A 25610-nucleotide genomic window follows, 5' to 3' on the forward strand; every position below is an offset into this window, starting at 1 on the left:
ATTCAACTATTTTTGGTTCTTGAAGGTAAAATATTGAATAAAGCTAATAGATAATTAAAAAAACAAGTGGGAATATGACATCATCAGTTAGCTCATTGATATTAATGAAGACATGCTTAAAACTGTTTCACCGGAATAATACCCTTAATATGCAATAACTTTGATATTCCTTGTCGGATTTTGATGAAATCTTTATTCTTATGTTTGTCTGATTTTTCTTTATCTGTTTAAACCATATATGTTCTTAATGCTACTGTATTAGTATTTGGTAACACCGGATGAAGACTTGCCAAATAAAATCAATCAATCAATGAAAATACACTCGATGACCGGAGTATTTAATACCGATCCCGCCCCCATCGATAGGCCTTTTAGGACGAGCTGATTTTAGATTTCTAGACGATTCTTCAAAAGTGCATGCACAAGTTATTCCACGTGGCGTCGCAGCGGCTTTACAACGGACACCACGTACGTACCGGTATTAATTTAAGTCTTAAACTTCATTTACTGTGCTGACATTTGAGTTTTTGGGAAGCAATATGGCGGAATTCGTTCATCAAAATATCGAAGAAACACTAGCGGAGTTAGAGCAGCTTGAACGCGTTGGACTCTTTACAAAAGCTGAAATTAAGTAAGTAACCAAGTTAGGCCTACAAGACTCAGAGTCATAGGCCCAACGATTCAACGAAAGCTCGAAACACTCATCCCCGCAGCTGCGGCGGGCCCGCAGCCAGACCTGGCGACCGGCCCATCGCCAGCCACCATGCACCACGCGCACGCCAAAAAACTAGGGACAGTCGGACTCGGAATGGTAAAGCGCCCGGTATTCCGTTACTTGAGGGGAAATCGCTAGTAAAATAAATACCTACCTCAGTCCTTCTTGTTTATAATTTCGTGGAGCTCAATAATTTATAAATCGCTCTCCTTAACCAGTTAACATGGTTAACCTTATTTTTTTTGAGGAACTCAATTGAGCTCCGGCTCAGAATCGCTCTCTCTGACCATGCTGACTGAGGAGCTCAAATCATTTAAAAAATAGCCTAGTCAATACCGATTAGGCCTACCGGTACGTGTATTTTAGTTTTTTTATGCAATAGCTGTGTAGCTATTATCTGTAGTGAAACTAGACCTGGCTGTAAAATTCAAGGCAACGTTCACAAAACATCAGTAGAGGCGCACGGCCAATATGGGAGACTCTCTCCAATAGGGGAGACAATCTCCCACATTGGAGACTTGCTTTGCAAAAGGACAAAAGAAACAACACCAACAAACGCATGATTTTTTCCACCCAAAATTTTGTCTCACTGAGGTCAGAAGCCCATTTGTTTTGTGTGTGATTGACAACAAAAATCCTTATCAAAACAAAAGTAGACGGTGAATTTTTAAAGTAGACGGTGAAAAGGGGTAATTTGTCATGAGGAATCTGCTTATCACATTTTTATTTGCCGCCAAGGTAATCCTTTTGCCGCAAATGTAAACAAAGGAAAGTGGTCTCCAAAACTGGAGACTGTCTCTGAAATTGGATACCCAAATTCTTTACAAAAGTCTCTGATATTGGAGATAATTTCCCACATTGGAGACAGTCTCCAATATTGGCCGTGCGCCTCTACTGAACATTGATCACTATCATGCTCCTGCTAAAAAAAAAAAATCTTTTTTTTTAAGGAGCATGATTTTTTGCTCTCGGGGGAAGAGGTGAATATTCATTTTTCTGATAGTTTCAACTAAATCAAAATAATTTCAAGGAATTATGGAAAACAGATGGCCATTTCATGGATTTAAAGATGTAAAATGTGAAATTTTAGCCAAAAAAAAAATTTTTTTTTTCTTTAGGAGCGTGATTTTTTTGCTCTTATTTTTTTAGGAGCGCGGTAGGAGCGCCAGCGCAATTGCGTTCCTCAAAAATGAAGGTCTGCTACCTCATTTATTTGTTAAATTTTGGTTGAATACTGTGTCGGGCTTTGTAACTTAGCCGAGATGGAAGGCTTGCACTGCGCATGCTTACTATATTTTCATTCATAAATTGGATCTCGGCAGTGGCTGGATGACGTCATGTAATAAGCAAAATGTACACGCTCGCTAGCATTGAACGCACTGCTATCGGTTCTATACAATTTGCCACTGTGAGGCATGCCAGGGGCTGTAAAATTCAAGGGTCAAGTCCACCCCAGAAAAATGTTGATTTGAATAAAAAGAGAAAAATCAAACAAGCATTATGCTGAAAATTTCATCAAAATCGGATGTAAAATAAAGTTATGACATTTTAAAGTTTTGCTTATTTTTCACAAAACAGTGATATGCACAACTCAGTGACATGCAAATGAGACAGTCAATGATGTCCCTCACTATTTCTTTTGTTTTTTATTTTTTGAATTGAAATATTTCATTTTCTACAGATTTGACAATAAGGACCAACTTGATTGACCATATAGTATCAAACAATGCTAATTGCAAATGTTCAGGGAAGAATTAATGATTGTTTTACACGACAACAGGGAGAAAATTGGAACATTTCATATTTCACATAATAAAATACAAAAGAAATAGTGAGTGATGTCATCAGTCTCATTTGCATACCAACAAGGATGTTAATATACATTGTAACTGTTTTGTGAAAAATAAGCGAAACTTAAAAATTTTGATGAATTGATGAAATTTTCAGTGTTATGCTTGTTGGATTTTTCTCTTTTTATTCAAATCAACATTTTGTTCAGGTGAACTTGTCCTTTAACAAGGCAAGCAAAGAAAAGGTTATTCCAAATGTAAGGTTATTTCGACCAAATTATTAAAATTTGACAACTGGGCAAGTAAAAAAAAAAGTTATCACACAAAAAGTAAGGTCATATCTCGCTCGTCCAAAATACATGTTTTGTTTTATTTCGATTTTGAATGGTGTGGAGTTACTCTGTTTCTTTCCATCATAAAATACCAAAAATAGTAGGGAGATATTGTGTCCCCCCTACTATTTTGGGTAGGGGGACACGTCCCTGCCATGCTGCCACCTGGGATTTCTTAATACAACTTTAATCTTTTTGTGCCATTTGGATCCAAGGACATTCTATGTAAACAAGCATTTATTTCAGACTTAGCCAGCATTTCTTTACCAATTTTTTATCATGAAAGTGGATTACATTTCATATTTCGTGAAACACTTGTTTCTCCACACTTTTCCCAGGCATGATGATGATTAACAGAAGGAAAATCAAGCCATTTCATGTTAATCACAGCTTCGTGTAAATTAGGTGTCACCATGGCCTTCGTGTGGAGGGGGGGGGGGCTCATTGGCGCTAGAAGTTTTGAAAAGGTAAGATAAATCAATCTCCTCAAGTCTGTGTGCTCTTCATGATTAACAGTTTTATCCATGTAACAATCATTTTTCACAAATTTTTCTTAAGTAGGTGGTACTCACTCCAGTGGAAAGATTTTTTTAGTTGTGTTGCCATTCGCTTACAGAGATCTGTATAAATGTGGGAAAGGCTTCAGGATATTACAAATATAGTACTTTATAGCATTTCGAGGTGTAGCTCTACGTGCACAATTTTGATATTTTTAAATTCATGTTTCCCGTGCTTTTTTTTTTTGCAGAGCAATCGTGAAGAAGAGGACTGCTCATGAATACCGTCTAGGAAGACTGAAGAAAAGGAAAGAGGATTTCCTGAGATACATACAGGTGTGAGAGTAGAGTATGGTACCATTGATCATATTCTATTTCTAATCTTTACAAAACTTTATGAACAAAGTTAGTTGATACAAAAGAAAATATGTTCTGAAATTGTGCTCGTCATTTGATTAACTAGTATGTCATTAAAGGTCCATCATGTGAATTTCTACTCCAGTATCAAGTAGCCATTTAATTTTTTTTTCAAAGGCTGATTTTGTTCAAAACTCAAACTTGAATTCAAAATTCCTGGCAATTTTTTTAAAGCCTCTTTGAGTTAATACAATTATGCAATGATTCTAGCTTGTAAAATTGTTTTGATTTAATTTTTTTTTTTATTAATGGAACTCCATGATTTTCCTCCTTTTTTATCCAGTATGAAATCAACATCTTGGCACTGATCAAGAAACGAAGAGAGGTAGGTGTAACAGTAAAGAAATTATGAATTAAATGAAAAGGGTTTAATATTCAATGAGATAAGCACCAATTTTAATGTCTTTATTATTCATTCTTTTGAATTGTGTTTTTCATAAGATCAACAAAAAACAATATGTCCACAAGTGACTGGTATTTCACAGTTGGCCAAGTGCATTGTTATAATAACATGCTACTGCATTCAAAGTAGAAATGCAACAAATAGCTGTGGTCATTGGTGTGGTATTCTAGTCACCTGGTCTATTCAGTTCCTTGACTTCATCCTGCTACTGTACAAGCTGTTATTTTCGTGTACAGAATTTTTCGCGAATCGTGGGGGTCCCGACATTTTCGCGGGTTGTTAAATTCGTGATCGGAAGATGTGAAAACTAGTGCTAATCATGTGCAAAACTATGCTCCTCATAGTCCCCTTGCTGACGTGTGTTTTGTACATAAATATGTGCCTGTAAAAACTGTTACAAAATGTAACTTTTTGTACCTTTAGATCTGAAAATAGTTTAGGCTCAGATTTTGTTTGAGAAATAAAAAAAGTGAAATTTTAGCTAACTTTTTGAATCACTATCTACTTTCTAAACCTTTTTTTTTGTACATATTGAGATGCATATCTCATTCTTTTCACTACACAGGATGTTTTCAATAGAAAAACTTTGTTGTTGGGGATATTGGCACTAACTAATTCACGTGTTAATATTTTCTTGTGTTAAATTCGCAGCCGATCGGCAATTCGCGAAAAACGCAAAAATAAAACCCCCGCGAAAATAACAGCTTATACAGTATATAAGCTTCCTTACATAATCTGCTTTGAAATCTGCCTATCATTATGAAATAAATGACAGGTCATTTGACACAAATTGCCCATGAAGTAACTACGAAATGGTTTATTGATAATTTGAAACATCTTTCTGTCACAACTTTCATATTCTAGATTTTGTTGTACTTGATAGGGAAATAAAAGTCATTTGGAAGTCCTCATAAACTATTGATATAATTTTTACATACATCAAATACACTTGAATTACATGTAGTGAAATAGCTGTGGTGTAGTGGTTCTGACTCTCGCCTTGTAAATACAGGGTCGTGTATTCGATCCCACCGTGGCATAGCTTCCTTTGGCAAGGCGTTAATCCACACTTTGCCACTCTCGACCCAGGTGCTAAATGGGTACCCGGTAGGATGCGAAAGATATTGTATGTTTGATTTTGTCAGTGCCATAATGTGGCTGCGACGAATGCAAGGAATTTAAATGAATCCAATGACCGGGATAATAATATGCTGAAACGCGCTTTGGGCCATTCTGGGAAAAGCGCTTTATAAAAAATTGGCTAGTATTAGTGAAAAGAGAAACAGAAGTGAAAAAATAAGGAAGGAGAGATAGAGGAGTACAACACTTTTTGCCTGGAATGTTATCCACAAGATCATACCATATAAAACTTTTATCATAGAGAGCAAGGCTCCATACTAATATTTTTTTGCTTGATGGCCCAATCGGTTCACCAAAATTATCAATTTCATATTTTGGGTGGCCCTAAAACAATAGAAAACATTACAATTTATCAAAAGTTTGGTAGCCTGACTGGGCCACCAAGTGTAAGCTTTTATGGAAATTTGTTGGCCTGGCTCTCAATTTAGGTTGCCCCAGGCTACCGGGCCACTGCTGATGTCAAGCCCTGATGTAGAGTTTGTTTGAAATGAATGTGGAAAGATGCTTGCCCTCTTTTGTATCCTGATCATGATAACTTGCTTTTGCTTTGTTTCATATTTTGACATATCTGCAAAAAATAAGATCTTAAATAAATATAGACTCACACCCCCCCCATTTGATCATTGTCTAGCAATAGACCTTCCAATCTTTATGAATTTAAAAGAAAAGGATCTGAATTTGTTGACATTTCGGTGCTGAAAAAATGATGTGCTACATGATAATTTCACATTCTTATGGTAAATGCTACTTCACTGCCTTTTTTTTCTTTCTTACGTTGAAATTACACTTCTTTTCAAACCCAAACTGTTTTGAGGTCAGTGAGAGACATGATAATATTGTCTTTTTATTCTATTTCGACAATTGTTTACTTTCTTTCTCCCTAGAGGAACAACTACTTTCACAAGAGGGAAGAAATAGAGAATGCCATCATCACGCGCATCCATCGTTTTTTTAGGGTATGTGTTTCCTTGGCCCTCATTTAAAGGTCAAGTTCACCCCAGAAAATAGTTGATTTGAATTGATAAAGAAATATCAAACAAACATAACGCTGCAAATTTCATCGAAATCGGATGTAAAATAGTAAAGTTATGATATTTTTAAATTTCGCTTATATGCAAATGAGGGAGTCGATGATGTCCATCCCTCACTATTTCTTTTGTTTTTTATTGTGTGAATAATACAATATTTCAATTTTTACCTTTTTTCAAATCAACTTTTTGTTGGGGTGGACTTGTCCTTTAAAGAGTTACGATCGATACAATCACTCAGAGCATGGAAATTCATCTGTGTCATAATTTTTTCAGCAGGAAAATGTGCAAAATGTCAACGAAGAACTCACCAAATTGTCATGAAATCAATGAATTGTTGATATCTAGTTTTTTTGGGAACAAACATGCTTCTTATATGTTGACTTTGCTGGCTTTCCATAGTTGCAATTGAGACGGGCCCCAGTAGTTTACAAGTGTAATAATGTGATATGAAAGAAAAATCACTGAGTTAACGTTTATGATGAAGTTAAAGAGAAATGCCAGTAGTTGCAGTAAACACTGATTTCATGAGAAAGTCTGTAAAACCAGGCTTAACCCTAAATAGACTGGGCTATTTCGATGCCTAAGAAGACGGGGGGGGGGGGGGCTGAACCAGCCCCCCCCCCCCTTATGATCTCGGCCGTCGATCGCGACGAAAATTGGCACGCACGTTACCCATGGCAATATCTACAAAACTATAACATCAAATTCTGCAAAAAATCTTGTGTTTCATTAATTATGCTAATTTATGTGTAAAATCATAAGTTTGCTGTGATTAATAAAATAATGCCCCTGAAATGCTAATTTTTGTTTCACATACTCTAGATAGGCATCTGATCAAATTTATTTTAAAAAAATTTCAACATCACATTTATTTTCTTATGTATTCTATTTTTTTCTAAATTTCTTATGTATTTCTTTGTTTTTCAACTTTTTGTTTTTTGTTTTTTCAATGGAAATAGTCCGGGACTTTATTTGGACCATAAAAAAGATAAAATTAATTGATTTTAAGCAGTAAAAGGAAAAATAATGATACATTTATGAATTTTGGCTAAAAACACTATTTGCATTGGATTTGTACACAAATTCACATTTTTTAGTAATTTAGGGTCTGCATGCACTTACGAAATGTGTAATTTCCGAACGGCGTACCAGGGGGTGACAATTTTGGTCTCAAAAGTTGCGCGAGACTTGAAAGTAAAAAGTCAGCGGCGGATTTATCGCGAAAAATGTCGAGGGGGGGCTGAATCAGCCCCCCCAGTCTTTTTAGGGTTAGGGGAAGGCGGGGTAAGTTGTGACAGTTTTTGCTTTTTGCATGTTAGAATTGATATGATTAATAATCTTGTCGAAATAAGTACCTTGCCTTGAAAGTCAATTCTTCTGAAATATTTTCCACCTATATATAACTTTCTATCCCCACACTGAAAGTCATCGTGACCTTTGAAAAAAACGATGTCAAATGGCTCAACTTGCCCCATATATGGGGTAAGTTTGAGCCACCTTCTGGGGTAAGTTGAGCCACAAAAACTACGTACAAAATGTATATGAGGAGAACCAGCATGTCAATTTTCACTTGCTAATTCTCAATAAATACTTACATCCTTTAAAAGGAAAAGAGCAGTCATGCAAATTTGCTCCTTTCAGCCAGCATTTCAATCGATTTTTAAGGTTTGTTTGTTTTTTAAGATACATTACCATAGGAATTACCATGGCTCAACTTGCCCCATGCTGTTTGGCTCAACTTATCCCAGTCTGAACTTAGTGCGATAATTTTGTATCCACACATTTATTATGCATCCATCATATAAAAGACTATGACAAGAATGAAGATCCATACCTGGACTAATAATGTTGTTATCATGTCTTAATTATATTTAAAGACGTGTGTTTATAAAGCACTTATCTATTTCACACTCTTTTTTACTTTTTTGGCTGAATTTCATATTTTTCCCTCTAAAAAACTACTTTTTGTTTCAAAGTTGAAAACAATATGGTGGGGTTAGGGGTTATGCTATGGGTCATCAATACATGACACCACCACAATGTCTGACTCATTCATTATTGGCCTGGGGCTGGTGGCTCAACTTGCCCCTATGCTCAACTTACCCCGCCTTCCCCTAATTGTCAGAATATCATCGATGATCTAGATCTGGTACAGTTACATAAACCGAACTTTGTGAAATCTTGAAATCTACGCTGAAAAATGTTCACACTGAAGATCACCAACACAGATAGGCACACGTGGGACAGTGTATTAATATTGCTGGAATAAAGACCTAACGGAAGTGACCGATTCCGTGCTTATTTTGCTTATTTCTCAGCAATTACACAATTTCTTCAAAAATCCTTTGGCACATATTTTTTATTCATACAGACACTTGTGTGGTCATTATATTAGATTCTGTCAAAAGTCAATCTGAGATCGTTACCAAAACTGGAATTTATCTTTAAGGGAAACCTAAGGTTCAAAAGTGTCCCGTTTTTTTTATACGCACTGTAAACCATGGTATTTGGTTTGGCCGACAACATTGAATACTAAGTATAGTACTTCAATTAGCGTGAACTACCATAGATATGACATAATCTACTCTTAGAAGTTGATCCTTCACCAGCTTCATTTAAACTTTAGTGTTGTGCTTGGTGTTCCATAGCGCCGTTCTCGGCACTTAAAACTGAAAATCATCCATGTCATATCTACTTGTTATTCATTGATAAAATCATTTTGTTGGGGGCTGATTTGAATTAAACAGTTGCTTGTCATTTGAAGTTGCTAGTACATTCTTGTATGTTATACATTATAACACGCTCCCACAAGTCGTGAATACCAGGCATAAACTGTTTCATTTGTATTTGCAGTAAACTCACATCCATAAAATTTTAATCTAAATTTCTTTCTTGGTCCAGAGAGCATGCACCAAATTTCCAGAAGACCTCAAGGTGTGGATGTCCCATCTACAATTCTGCAAGAAATGGGTAAGACATTTGGCCAAGTTTCACAAAGAAAGACATACTCTCGTATTTCTATCTGTGATCGAACAATTGGAAACAACAAATCTCCAACAGAATTTATGCTGTGGTTTTCTTCTGTCAGTAAGAATCGATGCCATGAAACAGTAAAGGTCAAGTCCATCCCAGGAAAATGCTGACTTGAATAAATAGAGAAAATTCAAACTAGCATAGTGCTGAAAATTTCATCAAAATCGGATGTAAAATAAGAAAGTTATGACATTCTAAAGTTTTGCTTATTTTTCACAAAACAGTGATATGTACAACTCGGTGAGTCAGTCGAGGATGTCCGTCACTCGCTACTTTGTTTTTTTATTGTTTGAATTATACAATATATCATTTTTTATAGATTTGACAATGAGGACCAATTTGACTGAACCATATAGTATTAAATAATGCTAATTCCACTTGTTCAGGGAGGAAGTAATCGTATCACTTGACAAAGAGGAAAAAATTAGAATATTTCATATTTCCTATAATAAAATACAAAAGAAATAGTGAGTGGATGACGTCATCAGTCTCTTCATTTGCATACAGACCAGGGTGTGCATATAACTCTTGTGGAATTAAGCGAAAATTTAAAATGTCATAACTTTCTTAACTTCACATTCGATTTTGATAAAAATTTTCAGTGTTATGCTTGTTGGATTTTTCTCTTTTTATTCAAATCAACTTATTGTTGGGGTGGACTTGTCCTTTAAGTTTAGAGATTAGTCATGATATTGATATTTTTTCTAATTATATAAGTACATTCATTGAATGATTTTCCTGATATCACATTGCATTTATTCCCCCTTATTTTAAAGTTTTACACAAAAAGTCTTCCAGTGTAGCAGAGTTATTACATAGGACTGTAGAGAACAGAGTTGAGATCTTTTTTTTTTCTTTTGACTCAAAAGTGCTAATCCAATTGGTAGCCATGACTATTCCCTGATATTTATCCATGCAATCAGTTCATAAAAATCATTCGGTTTTAAATCCATTATAGGCGTTGTCTTGTGGAGCCCGAGTCCCATGGCATAAAAATTTGCATTTGCAATTATGAAATTACCATTTTGATAGATAGTTGACATCCCTGATCGTTTTGCAGTTTCTTTGTACAATGGTTGCTGGTAAATTAAAAACTTCTGAATTTTTGTTCCACATGTGGCACTTTGTAATTTTACCTTAATTTCAAACTGAGATTGTGAGGAAAACAAAATTGTGTCTTTTCTGCTTATGGCCTTTTTAGTCTATATGGTTCTGCTATCAGTTGGAAAAATAAACACAAAGAAAAACAATTTAATCCAGAAACTTATGGATATGGAAAAAAATAATTGAGTAAAATTCATGTTTCATTTCATGTAGTGTCTTATTATTTTTTGTTTTATGTCAGGGCCGATATTTGGAGATGAATAGACTGTACACCAGAATGTTGAAGATTCACTCTAATAATCCAGGTATTATTTAGTTCTTTTTTCTTTTGTTTTCTAATATCTGATTGGGTGACATAGAAACATACTTGCAATTAATTGAAAACAAAGCAAAGTGGATCTTAAGTTTAAAGATAAATGAAAGTAGTTGCAGTAAACACTGATTTCACAAGAAAATCTGTAAACCAGGCTGAATTGTCATTATATCATTGAGAATCTAGATCTGGTACAGTTACATAAACTGAACTTTGTGAAATCTTGAAATCTACGCCGAAAAATGTTCACACTGAAGATCACCAACACAGATAAGCGCACATGGGACAGTGTATTATTGCTTTGAATGTCGGCCCGATGCTTGACCCGAATCCCGTGCTTATTTGCTAATTTCTCAGCAATTTTACAATTTCTTCCAGAATCCTTTGGCACATATTTTTTTTTTATACAAACAGACACTTTGGGGGTCATTTCATTGGATTCTGTACGAACCCATTTTGAAATCGTTACCACAGCTGGCATTAAATGTTGAATCCCATATTTACTTAACAGTTTATTTCTATGTATGCACTTTCTAACATCAACTATGCGTGGAGAATTTAAGTTTTCCTCACTGCATAAAATTAAATTAGCAGCACTTAAGGCCCAATTAAATGATTTTATGATATGATATCCCCCCTCACCCCCACACATGGCTCTCCATATAAACAGGTGCAGAATCTATAAGTGTATTGTCTTTGACGTAAGGAGTTCTTTCTACAACACAGACCTCCACATTCTGTTCATTGAACATTTTTCTGATTTGTCTTGCTCTAGTCTCAAATTGCTCCAAAAACTGTGTACGTAGTAAAACATTCTTTACTGGATGTAGAGAGTTGTTGCAAAGTTGTGGTGATGATTTTGATCTTTTTTCCCCAGCTTATCGATAGATGCTGATAACCGTGTGAAACTAAGCCAGTACAAATCTGAACAATTTTGTGCAACTTCTCTTTCATTCCATTATTGCTCTGACAGGGCATATGAGCCAGTAGCCTTAATGCATGTAGCTCCATGTTAAATTCTCATGTCTTGCTAGGTTTATGACCCATAATGCATAATAATAATATCACTTATCACATAATGGCATCATCACTTCATAATCAAATTTGGTCGTTGACATGCGACCTGCATGTAGTTCATTATGACATAATCGAGTGTTGTGCTCTTATGCTGCGCATCTCATTGCTTTCATTGTTGTACGCATTGTATATTTCATGCGTTGGCGCATGTGCACTATACTGTTGAATATGCTTTCATATTCAATAGCAAATTTTGTTAAGGAGCCTATGGGATATTCGGATTTCGGTCATTCTAGGGATACGCTCTGATACTGCACAGGCAATTGATGCAGACCAAAATACGCATTTTTAATGTATGGCTAAAACACGCTATATAGATGATAATTGTTTTTAATGTATTTTCACATTTTTTCTTGATCTTGATATCATGCCCTAGGTCTGTGGATCATGGCTGCCAAGTTCCAGCTGGAAGAGAACAATTCTGGAGAAAATGCTCGAGCGCTCTTCCTCCGCTCTCTCCGACATCATCCAAAGGTTCAGAAACTCTGGACAGAGGTCAGTTATGAATGAATACACTTATAGATAATTCAATCATTGTGATTCTTTCCCCAACTCCTACATGAAAAATGAAATGTGGATCATTTGGCATAAGGGAAATTGTTAAATTCTAGGCAGTAAGTTTGGGTAATATTCATCCTCATAACATAGAAAGTGGTCTGTAGCTTTATGAGATTGCATGTATAATGTGCTCTCAGTGGAAAAAAAAATTAATCCCTCTTGGCTTGAGGTCTTTCATTGGCCTAACTTACACTAACTTCCCTTTTTTTAAATTTTTTCCTCGGACGAAGATTCTGCTAGGATCGAAAGCTTAGGCCCCATTTGACTTTTTAATTTACTCCATTGGCTCTGTTTTATTAGATAAGCAGTTTTCAGCAGCTTCTTTTTGCCAGTGAAAAATTTTCATCACTGAAGCTAGTACAAGTTCAAGGCATGGAATGAAGAATCGTACTAGTTGTAAAAATACAAAGAAACTTGGTAGTACGTGAAATACATTATTGTAAATATGAATGTGTTGACTTATGTTTTGTTGTTGAGCTTGTTGTGATGATGATTACTTTTTTCCCCAGCTTATCGATATATGCTGATAAACTCGCTATCAAAAGCCAGTACAAATCTGAACAAGCTCACAATGTTCATTTTATGTTGCGTTGATATATCAGCATAACTTACTGTGTCATTGTGTTATTTACCTGTTTTTCAAGTTGATGGCACACACACAGTTTATTTTGTGTGTTTATAATGGCTTAATATTTCTGGGTATATCTTTGAAAATTGACTTCTTTTTTCCATGCGTACATTTTCCTTGCAGTATTTCAGAATGGAACTCCTTCATGCTGACAAGGTATGTTATCATCTTGGATATTTCAATAAAAATCTACAAACGAAACATGAATACATATATAAATACATAAAATCCCTAATATTTCAAACAAAAGATACATGGTTTGTATATTGCTGGTTTTAGTGGGTTCTTTTATTATGCCTTGGTAGTATTTTGAACTTGTTTTATTAGTGATTTTAAAATGTTGAAGCTTTCGTAGCAAAGTTTGAAAGTACTGTGCAATTCATATGAAGGACTTGTGATGATGATGATGATAATCTTTTTTCCCCAGCTTATCGATATATGCTGATACAAATCTATGGAAATAAGCCAAAACAAATCTGAACAAGTTCTTGAACTGAATGATCAAAACTTAATGCAATTTATCAACCCATTATCATGTTGATAGCAGTGCTTAAAAAAGTGAAATGTGTTAAGGTTTGTGATAAAAAAGTTCTTAAAGAAGATATAAACCCGCAACCATAATATCACCATCATTCAACCTAAATCTGGCCAGGTTCTTCACTTAATATATATTTCTGTGAGTTAAAATCCCTATAATGTGAATGATTTGGGGGAAAAAACTGCTAAATGGACTTTTTCATTTTCTGGTATTGTTGATTTCCATTAGCTGAGGAAAAGAATGTCTCTACTGAAACAAACCATGATTGAACCAGAGGAGTCAGAACTGGAGGACGCCCTCATGAGGGGAGAATTGGCCAGGCGTGTATATAGCACCGCCATCAAGGAAATTCCAGGTGCGTGGGCTCAAGCAATATAGACTCGTGATCGATCAAGTTGATTTCACTTCGTTATTGTAAATTTCAGTCATCTCAAGATATATTGATAATGACTTTCCACTTCAGATAAGAATGATGAATGCTCTTATACATGTATGTCAGGGATTTTTGAAGTAACAGAAAATTAATGACCTACTTGTTCCTCTTAAAAACTGAAGTGATTAATTGGCAAACTGCATTTATTTCTGGTTGTTGATTCAGATTATGTTTATAATAGGACATCGTTTGTCAGCGGTTTACAAGTTTTCCGGGAAGTTCTTTTAAGTGTGACTTTCACAGAACTTGTAATGATGATTGTTAATTCTTTTTTCCCCAGCTTATCGATATATGCTGATATAAAATCTATGGAAATAAAGCCAAAACAAATCTGAACAAGTTCTTCCAAAATGTGTGTAGTGTATTTGCATGTAAACAAGTCAGCCCATCAATACATGGATACAAGGGGTGTTTGAGAATTGAGTTTTTATCGTTTATTTCATTCCAGTGATTAGCGTTTAACATCTATTTTGAGTTGCATTGTTTACAGCCTCTCTCAATCCACAATCGTTAAGAGTGTTGTCCATGGATCAAACTTATAACCTGTCCCCGTAACACATAGGTTATTGATTAATTTCTGCTTTGAAAGAATAATTCTGATTGGTTCTGAGTCATTCTACTGAGCGAAATGCGCATGCAACAATGATCTTGATAGGCCACCTTTGTGTTATAGGGGCTCTTTATAATATGTAAACATATCATTAAAATAACAAATATTATACCTCCTTCCTCTATAATTCCATCTCTCTCTGTCACATCTTTCTTTTCATAATAATAATAATAATAAACAGTTCTTGTATAGCGCATATCACAATTATGAATAATGTCTCTATGCGCTTCCAAAGGACTTGGATATTATTACCTCAGCTGTAGCTTGGCTGCCGTAATTACTATGATTACAGCGCACACGCATTTCAAGGAATAAATTCCTGCCAGGTACCAATATACCTCACCTGGGTTGAGTGCAGCACAATCTCTCCTCCTTCTTTGTCACACCTTTTTCTAAATCTCAACCACCCCACTTCACTCCATCTCATTTTTATTGCCACTTCCTTATATATATCTTGTATTATTTCCTTCATATAGATGATATTGGATTTAGACTTTCCTTCATTCCTGTTGTGCGATGTTTTGATTTCACCTCAGAGTTAGAGGACGCCGTCTATGAAGAGTAAGTAAATATTCCTCTCGTTTCTAATTGTACTGTTTGAGGGTGATTTCTGAGAGTGCAAGGTGAATCTGGCCACCCCTTCCCTGCAGTCAGGGATTAAACCAGATATAAAAACCAGTATTACTATTTGCTACCACTTCCTAACCAAGGATGCTCTCTCAGATTCCAAAAGTCTCCAGCTGCTAGGCCTGGGAGGCATTTTATTAGCATTTGTCATCTAACAAGATGTGACTTAATGTAAGATCTGAAAACTTAGTTTGGTGTTGATTGGCCATGAAGCAAGGTTGTTTGACCACTATTTTGGTAACATACTGGATAATGACAACTTCCATGAAATGTCCCCTGGCCTGAACCCTCCCAAAGCTTGTATACTTCTACTAGTCCCTTCTCTTCATTCTTATTAAAACTTGTTTTAAATCTATTTGTGATCTTGACAAAAAAAATTGATCTTCCATATTGTAATGCAGGATGGGAGTTTTGTAAAAATATACCCAGAATTAATATGAACCTTGCTGTGATGATTTGTAATCTTTTTTCCCCATCTTATCGAAGATGCTGATGATTTGTTTGATTCGTCAAGCCAATACAAATCTGAGCAAGTTCTTAAGTCTAAAAAGACTGGACTATTGGGATGCCTAAAAAGACTGAAAATATCTAGCATTTGTGTTTAAGGACCCCCCCCCCTCTTGCAAGGTATAATGTTTTTTATTCAGGCTATTGTGTTAAATGTTTGTATTCTCTCAAGCAAGAGGAGATACAAGCGAATCCTTTTTCTTTCCTGTTTTATCTCAGGTGCCTACTAAACTGTCAAAAGAATCAAATGTACAAATGTGTTTGTTACAGTTATCTGTAATTAAATCATCTTTCTCTTGATTTACTTATACTTTGATTCTTTCTCATCAGCCTTCAACAGGATCACCCAGATAATGATCTTACTTGGAAAGCTCTGGCTAAGAGGCATCTAATAGATTCAGGTAAGAAATTTAGATATTGATCCACTCACTGTCTATAGCTCAGTCGACACTTGCACGCACCGTGGTTCCCGCATAGTTTGCGCATGGGCATGCACTCATGCGGGCAAAGATGGTGCGTGAAATCGATTTTGGTGTGGGCAGAGACATCGTTGCCATGGTAGCAAATTTTTGTGGAAATAGCAGAGATGTGGGAAGGGTCATTGTTGCCGTGACAATTGTATTCATTTGTCAAATATCTGTATGAGCTCTATATATCGCAATGACGGATGACGCGGTGGGTTTGGGGGATACATTTGCTCGGCCGCGCGACCCGCCGAGAATCTCTAGTTAGGGTGAGACGTGCATGCAATTCAGAGACTCATAATGATGATTTTGATCTTTTTTCCCCAGCTTATCGATATATGCTGATAACCGTGTGAAATTAAGCCAGTACAAATCTGAATGAGTTCTCTCATGTTGCATGCCCCTCAAATCTAGTAAAGAAAACCCCAAGTTTCATGTGTAAGAAGCAAATAGTACAGACCAGGGGCTTGTTACACAAACATTAGCGATGAATCGTAGTCTTGACTTTTGAGATTACTCAAATAAAATGTTCTACAGTGATTGCTAAGCATTGTGTTATGGGCTTCATGTCTTGTTGGAGAATACATTTTAGTTGATAATCTGATGGAGTAGACTCTGTTGAAGTTGACCAAGTTTTGTATGTCAAATAATTTACCAAGTCAAAGCATTTCTCTGAACTGGGCCCGTAACACAAAGGTTACCAATTGATCGTACACTTTATTTTCACGAATGATTGTACATTGTGGTCAATGCAATCGGTCGTAATGATATTCTTTTACAGTGATTACTAAGGCAGCCTAAGCTTTGTTATGGGCCCCAGAATGTGCAAACGTGTGTTATTTACATCTTCCAAATTTGTGCAGGTCAAGCTATGAGTCACCTGTACATACTATCTCAAAAGATTTAAGAGCAATAAGGATTATGTATTTTTTAGTTCTATGCAGATATCACCCATACCAATGGGCATAGAACATTTTAACATATGGACTATATAATAATGAAATTGAAAAAATAATGTTTTCTCATAATTGTATTTGGCGCGACGTGGTCTAGTGGTTAAGACTCCTGTCTTTCAGTCTGAAGGACATGGGTTCGATTCCAAGTCATGGCGTGTTTCACCAAGAAATTCACCCACACTGTGCTGCACTCAACCCAGGCCGAGTAAATGGTACCGGTAGAAGAAATTCCTCAAAAAGTTGTGTGCACCGGAATTGGAAGACTAGCTTAGCCGGGGTAATATTGCGCCTTGAGCACCTATCAAGATGGATACGTGCGCTATACAAATGGTATATTATTCATTAAAGAGCAGTAAGGATGAACTATTTTGTATCTAGATATAGATATCACCCATATCAAAGGGATTAGAACATTTTAACATGGACTAAATAATAAATTGAAGAAAACTTTTGTTTTCTCATCATTACAGGTACTGAAGATGATATATGGTTGTCTGAGATTCACTGCCATAGCATCTTTGACCAAGGAGTTGAGAAGGTCTCTGGTATTGAGATATGGTCTCACTATGCCGATACCTGCCTAGAGCGACTTGACCTCGATGGTTCAGATGAACTCCATAACAAGGTAATGTATTTAATTTGATGTATTTATTTTCAAAACTTTTATATTATTCAAATTTCTTTGAATTGTCATCAATGATTTATTTAACTGCTGCATTCATATTTAATGTATATTTTTCATATTTATATATCGGCTACTGAGCATTGCTGAAATTCATTGGCAGTGTAGAATCTAGAGTTTTTAGTGCAAGAGCAGTATTTTTCTTTTCAAATTCGAGTATTTCAAAGCATTTTGTTCCTTTTTAATGAAGATAGGTTCTTGTTTTCCAGAAGGTTTTGCCACTTGTGTGAGTCCTGAATTTTTTATTTCAAAATCTATGAATTCTTTTACAACTTCGTTGCCAATTTGAGGTATTCAAATGTATTTATTCCTTTTATTGAATACAAGATTTTGGCTATTTGCAGGTAGATAGTGAATGTGTATTTTTTTTTCCTTTTGTGTAGCTGCATAGTTATAAGGGTCCTGAATACATTATATATTTTGTACTTTGAATTTTCTGTTAATCATAATTATAGCATCCTATGTGTAACTGGGCGGCCATTTTAATTGGTAAGTCCATTAAGGGATGGATGCTACAGTAAATCTTGGATTGTCTCATCGTTCACTGGTCATCAGAACTCCATTTTGATGATTGGTGTGTGAGGCAATGCACAGAAACCACTTAGAATTCTGAATTCTTTCAAATTGCAGTCATAATTAGCTGATTACATGAAGATGCTTTATAAAAAATTAACTCAAAGGAGCACTGTGCTCATTTTTTAAACCTGGGGGCCGTTTCATAAAGCTGTTCGTAAGATAAGAGCGACTTTAAGAACGACTGGTGAACCTTTCTTATGCGCTTAACCATCGCCAATGCATATATCATTTACCACAAGAAAGGATCACCAGTTCTTAAAGTCGCTCTTAACTTACGAACAGCTTTATGAAACACCCACCAGATAGGAATTAGAAAATACATTTGTTTACATTTTTTTGTAGAACAGTCTGTGAAAAACGGATATTAGAAAGTGCTTATTTAAAAAATAACTGTCCAAGAAGCGTTCATGATATGTTTTGTCAGTAACTTTCACAAACAGATGTAATAAGCTACTGAAAATCCTTAAATCTGATTGGCTGAGAGCATATTAGTTAAAATTACTGACATTTTTTTTTTCATGAAATGCTCCCTAGATCTCAATATCTCATTTATCATAACGAATGGCTACCACTGTGTCTTTTCAACAATTTCAAACTTATTTAGCAATATGAATGAAGAATGTAATTCCACGGAGTTCAGTTCTTTTCATGTTTTTCGTTGTAGAGGGCTGAGAAGTCTTTGGCGGTGTTTGAATCTGCAGAGAAGACGAGTAGTCCTACGGAAGACATGTACATGAAATGGGTGAGTTCCTACAGAAATATGCAATTGTACCATGCAAAACGAGACACTCGTTGAATGGTGGATATTGAGATGACATGAGTAGCACTTTTGTACTTTCAGCACACTTTTGAAATAGACCTGTGCAATAACCTACTCTTGCTTTTGCTGGGTAACTAGCCTACTAGATGATGAAATATGCAATAGTGCACTAGCCCATAGATTTTGCCACTGTTATTTGGTACAGGAAATGCATTCATCCATGCTTTTAATAGAGACTCATAGTGATGATTTTATTCTTTTTTCCCCAGCTTATCGATATATGCTGATAACCATGTGAAATTAAGCCAGTACAAATCTGAATGAGCTCTTGACTTCAAGCATGATGTATTTGTCATTGATGATGTGCCAAGGGTTATGAAGATATTCTCATAGTCATTTCTTGTTACTTATCACTTTGAATAGCAAAGCACCTTAACAGGGTAGTCATTTGTTCCCTTCATGAGGTTTCAATGCCTAGTAACAATGAACTTTAGCGATTGATCTCCGGACCAAGTAATTATTATTTTGCCTCGTAATATAATTAAATAAGATTATATACAAAGATCAAATAGTTAATATGTAATACATGTAATTACAGTTATAAAAACTTTGCCATCCAATGTTTCATGTTACCGTGGCAACAATGCTCAACAGGCAATAAAAATTGCACATGGAAACAAACACTCTTTATTATTAGGTTTTTTGTTTTAATATGTAGTGCATCTAAACATATATTGTCATGATTTTATTTTTGTATATTTGTAAACCCCGACTAGTGAGGAGAGCTTCATAACAAGAGCTTCATAACAAACTAGTTTTTCTTTTAGTAATCATCTTCAGGCACTAGTCGGTGGTAATTTCTTCTTCTTGTACATATTCTTGTTGTCTTTTGCCTGGAAATAAAATAAATAGATAAAATAAAGGATTGTGTAAAAGACAGCGATGGATGGCAAAGTTAAGATGCTAATAACTCTTATGCAACAGACCAATGATGTGACTCTATACCTCTTACTCATAACGTACTCAAGAACTAAAAAACTTTAGTTCAGCTACTGAAAATAAATCACTTTGATTAACCCAAAATTATGTAAGTTCAACATGATTATGGTAAGTATATTGTATTTAGAAATAGGTATTTCTTTTGCAAATATGTGACAATTGTACAAGTAAATCACATAGCCACTTCTTTGTTTTACATCCCGATAGTTGGCCCTTTGCCTACCTTAATTCATGGATGTGCATTTATCATTTTTATTGCATTTCTTTTCCAGGTGGAGACATTGAAGGTGTTAGGGTTACTGGAAAGGGCTCTGGAGGTCAGCGTAAGGTCCACTGAAGTTCATTCAAGGTCACTTGACCTGTGGATCAAGAGGTTGATCTTAGTCATAGAAACGAGAGTGGAAGGTAAGTGGCAAGCAGATCTAAACATTTTTTAAAGGAAAATTAATGATAAGCAATTCATCTAACATACTTCAAACATTTGCTGTGGTTAGCATGTAGATTTAATTGGGTGCTCATATTGTATTATCGACCTTTCCTGAAGCATTTGCATTGGAGCCGGATATGACACCATATTCCTTATTTTGATAATTCAAAGCCTAAATATGAATTCTGAATCTTTGGCCAAATTGAGGTTATAAGAGCAAAATTATTTTTTTGTTATCCATGAGCCCATCTTGTGAATAATTTACACAGAATTACACCTAGAAGTGAAAAAAAATGGAGATAAAACCAAGCCTTTCAACGTTAATTCCTATTTCTTGATGTCAAAAATTATCTTTCTTAATATCAAGAAATGCGAATAAATGCTTTCAGTATGCCCACATCTCTTATTACTTGGCGACTCCAGACCTTCCCTTTTCTCGGAAATTTATTACCTATATTTTATTGTATTTTATTTTCTTATTTTATTTTTAACACATCCTATCGGTTCCATGACATCTGCCCAGACGACAATTATTCCGCTATTAATTCCACACATGAATCAAATGTCTAGATCCAACCCTGGATTTAGCACTATACCCTACCCTAAAACCTAAAAACCTAACATATAGAACCCTATTGCATCCCTAACCCTACATCTTTACATCTCAGATGAAATAAAACCTGGAGCAAATGTCGTGGCTCCGCCGTAGACCCTCCTTTTCTTGGCATCTCTTGAACTTCCACCATGTTTATGAGATGAATGCAACCAGGAGGAAGATCAACATGATGAACCTTCGGTGTCAAGGGTGTCTTTATTCCTTGATCCCATCCTCTAGCATCATCACATTCTTTCCTACTGAATACACTTAATATTTCTCTTGAACTTCCACCATGTTATCCAAATAAACTCACTACCAAGTTCCCTTTCTTGAAGTGGCAATTTTGAGTAATTTGAAGAAATAAATGACAATATATGCCATGTAAATGAGTATACATGCTGAACCCTTTCATGAATAAGTAACTTTAAAAACTGTCACTTTCTGATAAATTAATTCAGTGAATAAGAAACACATACATGCTCCAGATTTCCGTGTTGAATATGAGTGTTCAATGTAAGGAGCATTCAGTGTGTTGAATGTTCAGTGATTGAATAAACAAACTATGTATATCTTTGGTTGTATTTCAACTTTCTTTAGTTAGTATACTAAAACCCGACTTTCAATAAAAATTTTGGCTATTGGGCTTTATTAATTTGTTCATATTGGCAAGTACCTTACTCATTCTGACAACCAGCAAAGAGACTGATTGCTTATAAGCTGTTTGATGTGATTTAAATTTTATCATTTATTTATCTTTCAGGTGGAGATGAGAGTCATAGGACAAAGGTCAGAGAAACATTTGACCTTGCTATCTCTCATGTCAAATCGAAGGTATGTATAGTACTATGACACTTATATTGCATCTTCCCTTAACCCTAAATGGCTGGGAGGGGGAGGGCACAGAAGAGCCCCCCAAAAAAGATTTTATTTAAAATGTGGCAATTTTGAAGTATGTTTGTGTATATACATATTTTTTATTCTTCGTGGGATGTTTGGTAATGAAATAGTTTTAGCCCACACACTCCAATTGATATAATGCTGTATAAACTCAATTTCTACCTATTAATTACAAGAGGAATATTTTCTTTCTCTTTCTGTGTTGGAGAAAAAAAATTTGTTTGAATTTTGGGTCCTCTGGTCAGATCTTGTAGTGATGATTTAACTTTTTTCCCCAGCTTATCGATATATGCTGAGAATCATATGAATGCCTTGTGCATTAAGCCAGTACAAATCTGAACACGGTTCTGACCAGCTCTATTTCTGTTATAGACACCATTTCATATCCCTTTTCGATCAGTAAAAATTCTAAAAACATACTGTAAGTTTTTCTGTTGGTCAATCATAAGTCACAATATGATTAACTTGTAGAAGCCTCTAACTCAGTATTGATTATACCCTTTGGACCATGCTGTTTTTATGCCAAGTGTGGCGAAATGCTAAAGCTAAAATTCAACGTCAGTTTTATTACAGAATATTTTTGCAAATTAAAGAAAGGCACTTGTATTGAAGCCACAGAATTGGGATCAATATTGATTTGCATTCTTCTAATATCAGGGCCCCGTTGCATGAAAGTTATCATTATGGTAACTTTACTATCCATTTATAACTTGCATGGAATCCTTGATTTTGATTGGCTGTTAATCATCGTTCCCATGGTAGTCACCATTGATTGCAAAGTTACCATAATAGTAACTTTTATGCAGTGGGGCCCAGGCATCAGTTTTAATTGATTATTTGTTTTTGTGGTTTTCATAGAATTCTCTGGACATTTGGAACATTGGTTTGGAATGGTGCTTGACAAATGACACTGAAATGATACAGAATCTCTTTGAGGTGAGAAACTTTGTTTAAGCACTTGGTTGGTATAAACTGTCTTAGTCCAGGGGGTTGTGTGAAATGATGAAAAATCCCATTTGGTTGGCTTTTCAAGGTGTTATCTTCCATTTCTCTCTCTCTCTAAATCATCAAGTTTGTACAGAGGAAGAAAGGTCTGTACAGCTTGTATAAGAATCCGCTAGTTCCACCGATACCCAATTAGAGTCATTATAAATTCTTGGGCTAGGATAAATATATGAATATATGGTGGTGATTTTTTACCTGACTGTTGAGAAAGCATGAATGCTTGTAAGCAATGCAAGCAACCAGAGGACTGACGGCTTATGGTCCTCTCTGAGGATTAATGCCTTACTAAAGGGCACTAGCGCACCAAGTGGGAACCGAACCCGGGGCACCGGAATCCAAAACCCCCGCTCTACCGACTGAGCTATCACTCCTCCAGTAGGAATAGAATTGAAGCGAGGTGCTCTTACCCTTCCTCAAATCTCCTCCAATATAAGGTAATTTTATCGCTGGAATTACTGCTCTTCATCTGCACTAAGTCACTTTACAATGATGACACTAATTTTCCCTCATCTGATACCATGGTGATGAAATGGGATAAACACGGTACTTTGATTTTGTCTGAGTAAAGTTCTAGCATTTTTCTTTTCTTGTATGCTATTTACTTGCAAATGAAGCAGTTGCCCGAAGGCTCTCCTGACATTGAACCAAATTAAACCGTTATTCCAATGATCTTCAATTGGGACAACAGACCTGATAATTTGTATTAAGAATGCTTGTAACCGATAATGTGAATATGTCTATAGTTCTGTTTAAATTTATTTGAAGGGATGAAGAAAGTGATCATAAATTCCCTTTGGTTTTGTTTTGCCTTTCTAGTTGCTTATCTTTGACATATACAAACAGCTTTATGAAACACAAAACTAATAAGCGTTCATACTTGTCAAGATTCCTTTTATTTCAATTCAATTTACTGGGAACTACGAAGCAAAAGTTTCTATAAACCTATTCTGTGGTTTCCTTTGATATCTAATTTCATTTAGTCTGGATTGAAGGAGCATCGAGCTATTGCACTGCCTTTGAAGATCCGCTATCTTGAATGGACAGCTCTCGTCAAAGGAGTGGGTAAAGCAAGGAAGCTTTATAAGAGGTAATGTTTCAGAATACTATTGAATTTCTCTCACCTTTTATTTTACTTTCTTTGAAGAATACCTATTTCGGTGGGCATCATGCTAGAACACACCACTCATGGAACAGAGTTCTTAAAGGACAAATCTTTCAGGAGAAACTTACCTGAATGACCAACTCCTAATCAATTGAAACATTACTCAGTGTCATGGTGATTGTGTTACAAATATGACAACACATCACGAAACTTGATGAGCAACAAATACACATTTATGTATACATGGGACCAATTGTAAAATGTTTGCCACTCTAGTTCAATTTTAAGATGAAAAGCACTCATCTTATTTGTATTAAACCTTGCAAATGTGGCATCAGCTCATCCCCAAGCCCAATCACTGATCAGATTATAATGCTTAGGGGGGCGTTGCAAGAAAGTATTTGCGATCAATAGCCAATATTCTGTTGCGATTTTACAGCGGATAGATGTATTTTAACTGTAGCAGATCGGATCATATTCCTTGTCTTAAAGGGCCCAGCAACTGACAAATCATGGGGAAATACGAAGTTTGCAAAAGGCCAATTGACTTGCATAATATAATCCGTCCGTCATGAGCGCCCGTCGGACTAATGCGATAAAAGTTCGGACTGCACGAATTTGACCGAACTCGTGATGGTTATTTACTTCGGATCATCGCAGTTCCAGTTTCCAACAATCCCAATTCCTAGACTTATGGCAGGTCTCTTGATTGCTAAACCAAAATAAATAACCACTGTAAAATTCCATGATTCAAAGTGAAAACACGCAGTTTACATCTGGTTGGTTAGTCTATTGCTCTCAAGACCTCCCAGACATGCCGGCGTCGTATTATAACACCCCAGGCATGCAGCCGAGTGGAATCCCTTCTCTGTTCTGAGATAAGCCTTGATTTCCCATGATTTGTCAATGAAAGGTCGCTTTAAAGGTATTGTTTAAAGGTAAATGCTAGTTTTGGTAACGATATCAAAATGAGTTCGTACAGAATCCAATGAAATGACCACTAAAGTGTCTGTTTGTATAAATAAAACGCATGTGCCAAAGGATTCTGGAAGAAATTGTGTAATTGCTGAGAAATCAGCAAATAAGCACGGGATTCGGGTAGGGCGTCGGGCCCGACGCCCTGAGCAATAATTATACATTGTCCCACGTGCGCTTATCTGTGTTGGGGATTTTCGGTGTGAACATTTTCAGCGTAGATTTCAAGATTTCACAAAGTCCAGTTAATGTAACTGTACCAGATCTAGATCCTCGATGATATACTTGCAATTAAGCCTTGTTTTACAGACTTTCTCATGAAATCAGTGTTAACTGCAACTACTGGAATTTCTCTTTAACTTTGTGAGCAGCTGATTTCAAAAATTCTCAAACCAAGATGAAACATGTGTACAAGT

At 35.7% G+C, this 25610-nt stretch overlaps 1 protein-coding gene and 1 non-coding gene across 2 annotated transcripts in view; both read left to right on the forward strand.

The window, feature by feature from the left end:
* Positions 1-428: 428 nt before the first annotated feature.
* LOC121428542 (U3 small nucleolar RNA-associated protein 6 homolog) overlaps positions 429-25610 on the forward strand; it is a 30781-nt gene continuing 5599 nt past the window's right edge. Inside the window, exons 1-17 of the mRNA XM_041625234.1 lie at positions 429-631; positions 3586-3670; positions 4035-4076; positions 6179-6250; positions 9227-9295; positions 10704-10767; positions 12229-12347; positions 13162-13194; positions 13805-13931; positions 15096-15180; positions 16084-16154; positions 17644-17798; positions 19096-19173; positions 20463-20595; positions 21976-22046; positions 22971-23048; positions 24098-24204. Of these exons, the coding sequence (XP_041481168.1) occupies positions 540-631; positions 3586-3670; positions 4035-4076; positions 6179-6250; positions 9227-9295; positions 10704-10767; positions 12229-12347; positions 13162-13194; positions 13805-13931; positions 15096-15180; positions 16084-16154; positions 17644-17798; positions 19096-19173; positions 20463-20595; positions 21976-22046; positions 22971-23048; positions 24098-24204 (1481 nt within the window). The 5' untranslated portion in view covers positions 429-539. The remainder of the gene's footprint in view (positions 632-3585; positions 3671-4034; positions 4077-6178; positions 6251-9226; positions 9296-10703; positions 10768-12228; positions 12348-13161; positions 13195-13804; positions 13932-15095; positions 15181-16083; positions 16155-17643; positions 17799-19095; positions 19174-20462; positions 20596-21975; positions 22047-22970; positions 23049-24097; positions 24205-25610) is intronic.
* LOC121429355 lies at positions 21329-21465 on the forward strand. Its single transcript, XR_005971906.1, has one exon. It is a non-coding gene; the product is annotated as a small nucleolar RNA SNORA57 (small nucleolar RNA).

Source organism: Lytechinus variegatus, chromosome 15 (assembly GCF_018143015.1).
Source record: "Lytechinus variegatus isolate NC3 chromosome 15, Lvar_3.0, whole genome shotgun sequence".
In the NCBI taxonomy this organism is placed as follows: domain Eukaryota; kingdom Metazoa; phylum Echinodermata; class Echinoidea; order Temnopleuroida; family Toxopneustidae; genus Lytechinus; species Lytechinus variegatus.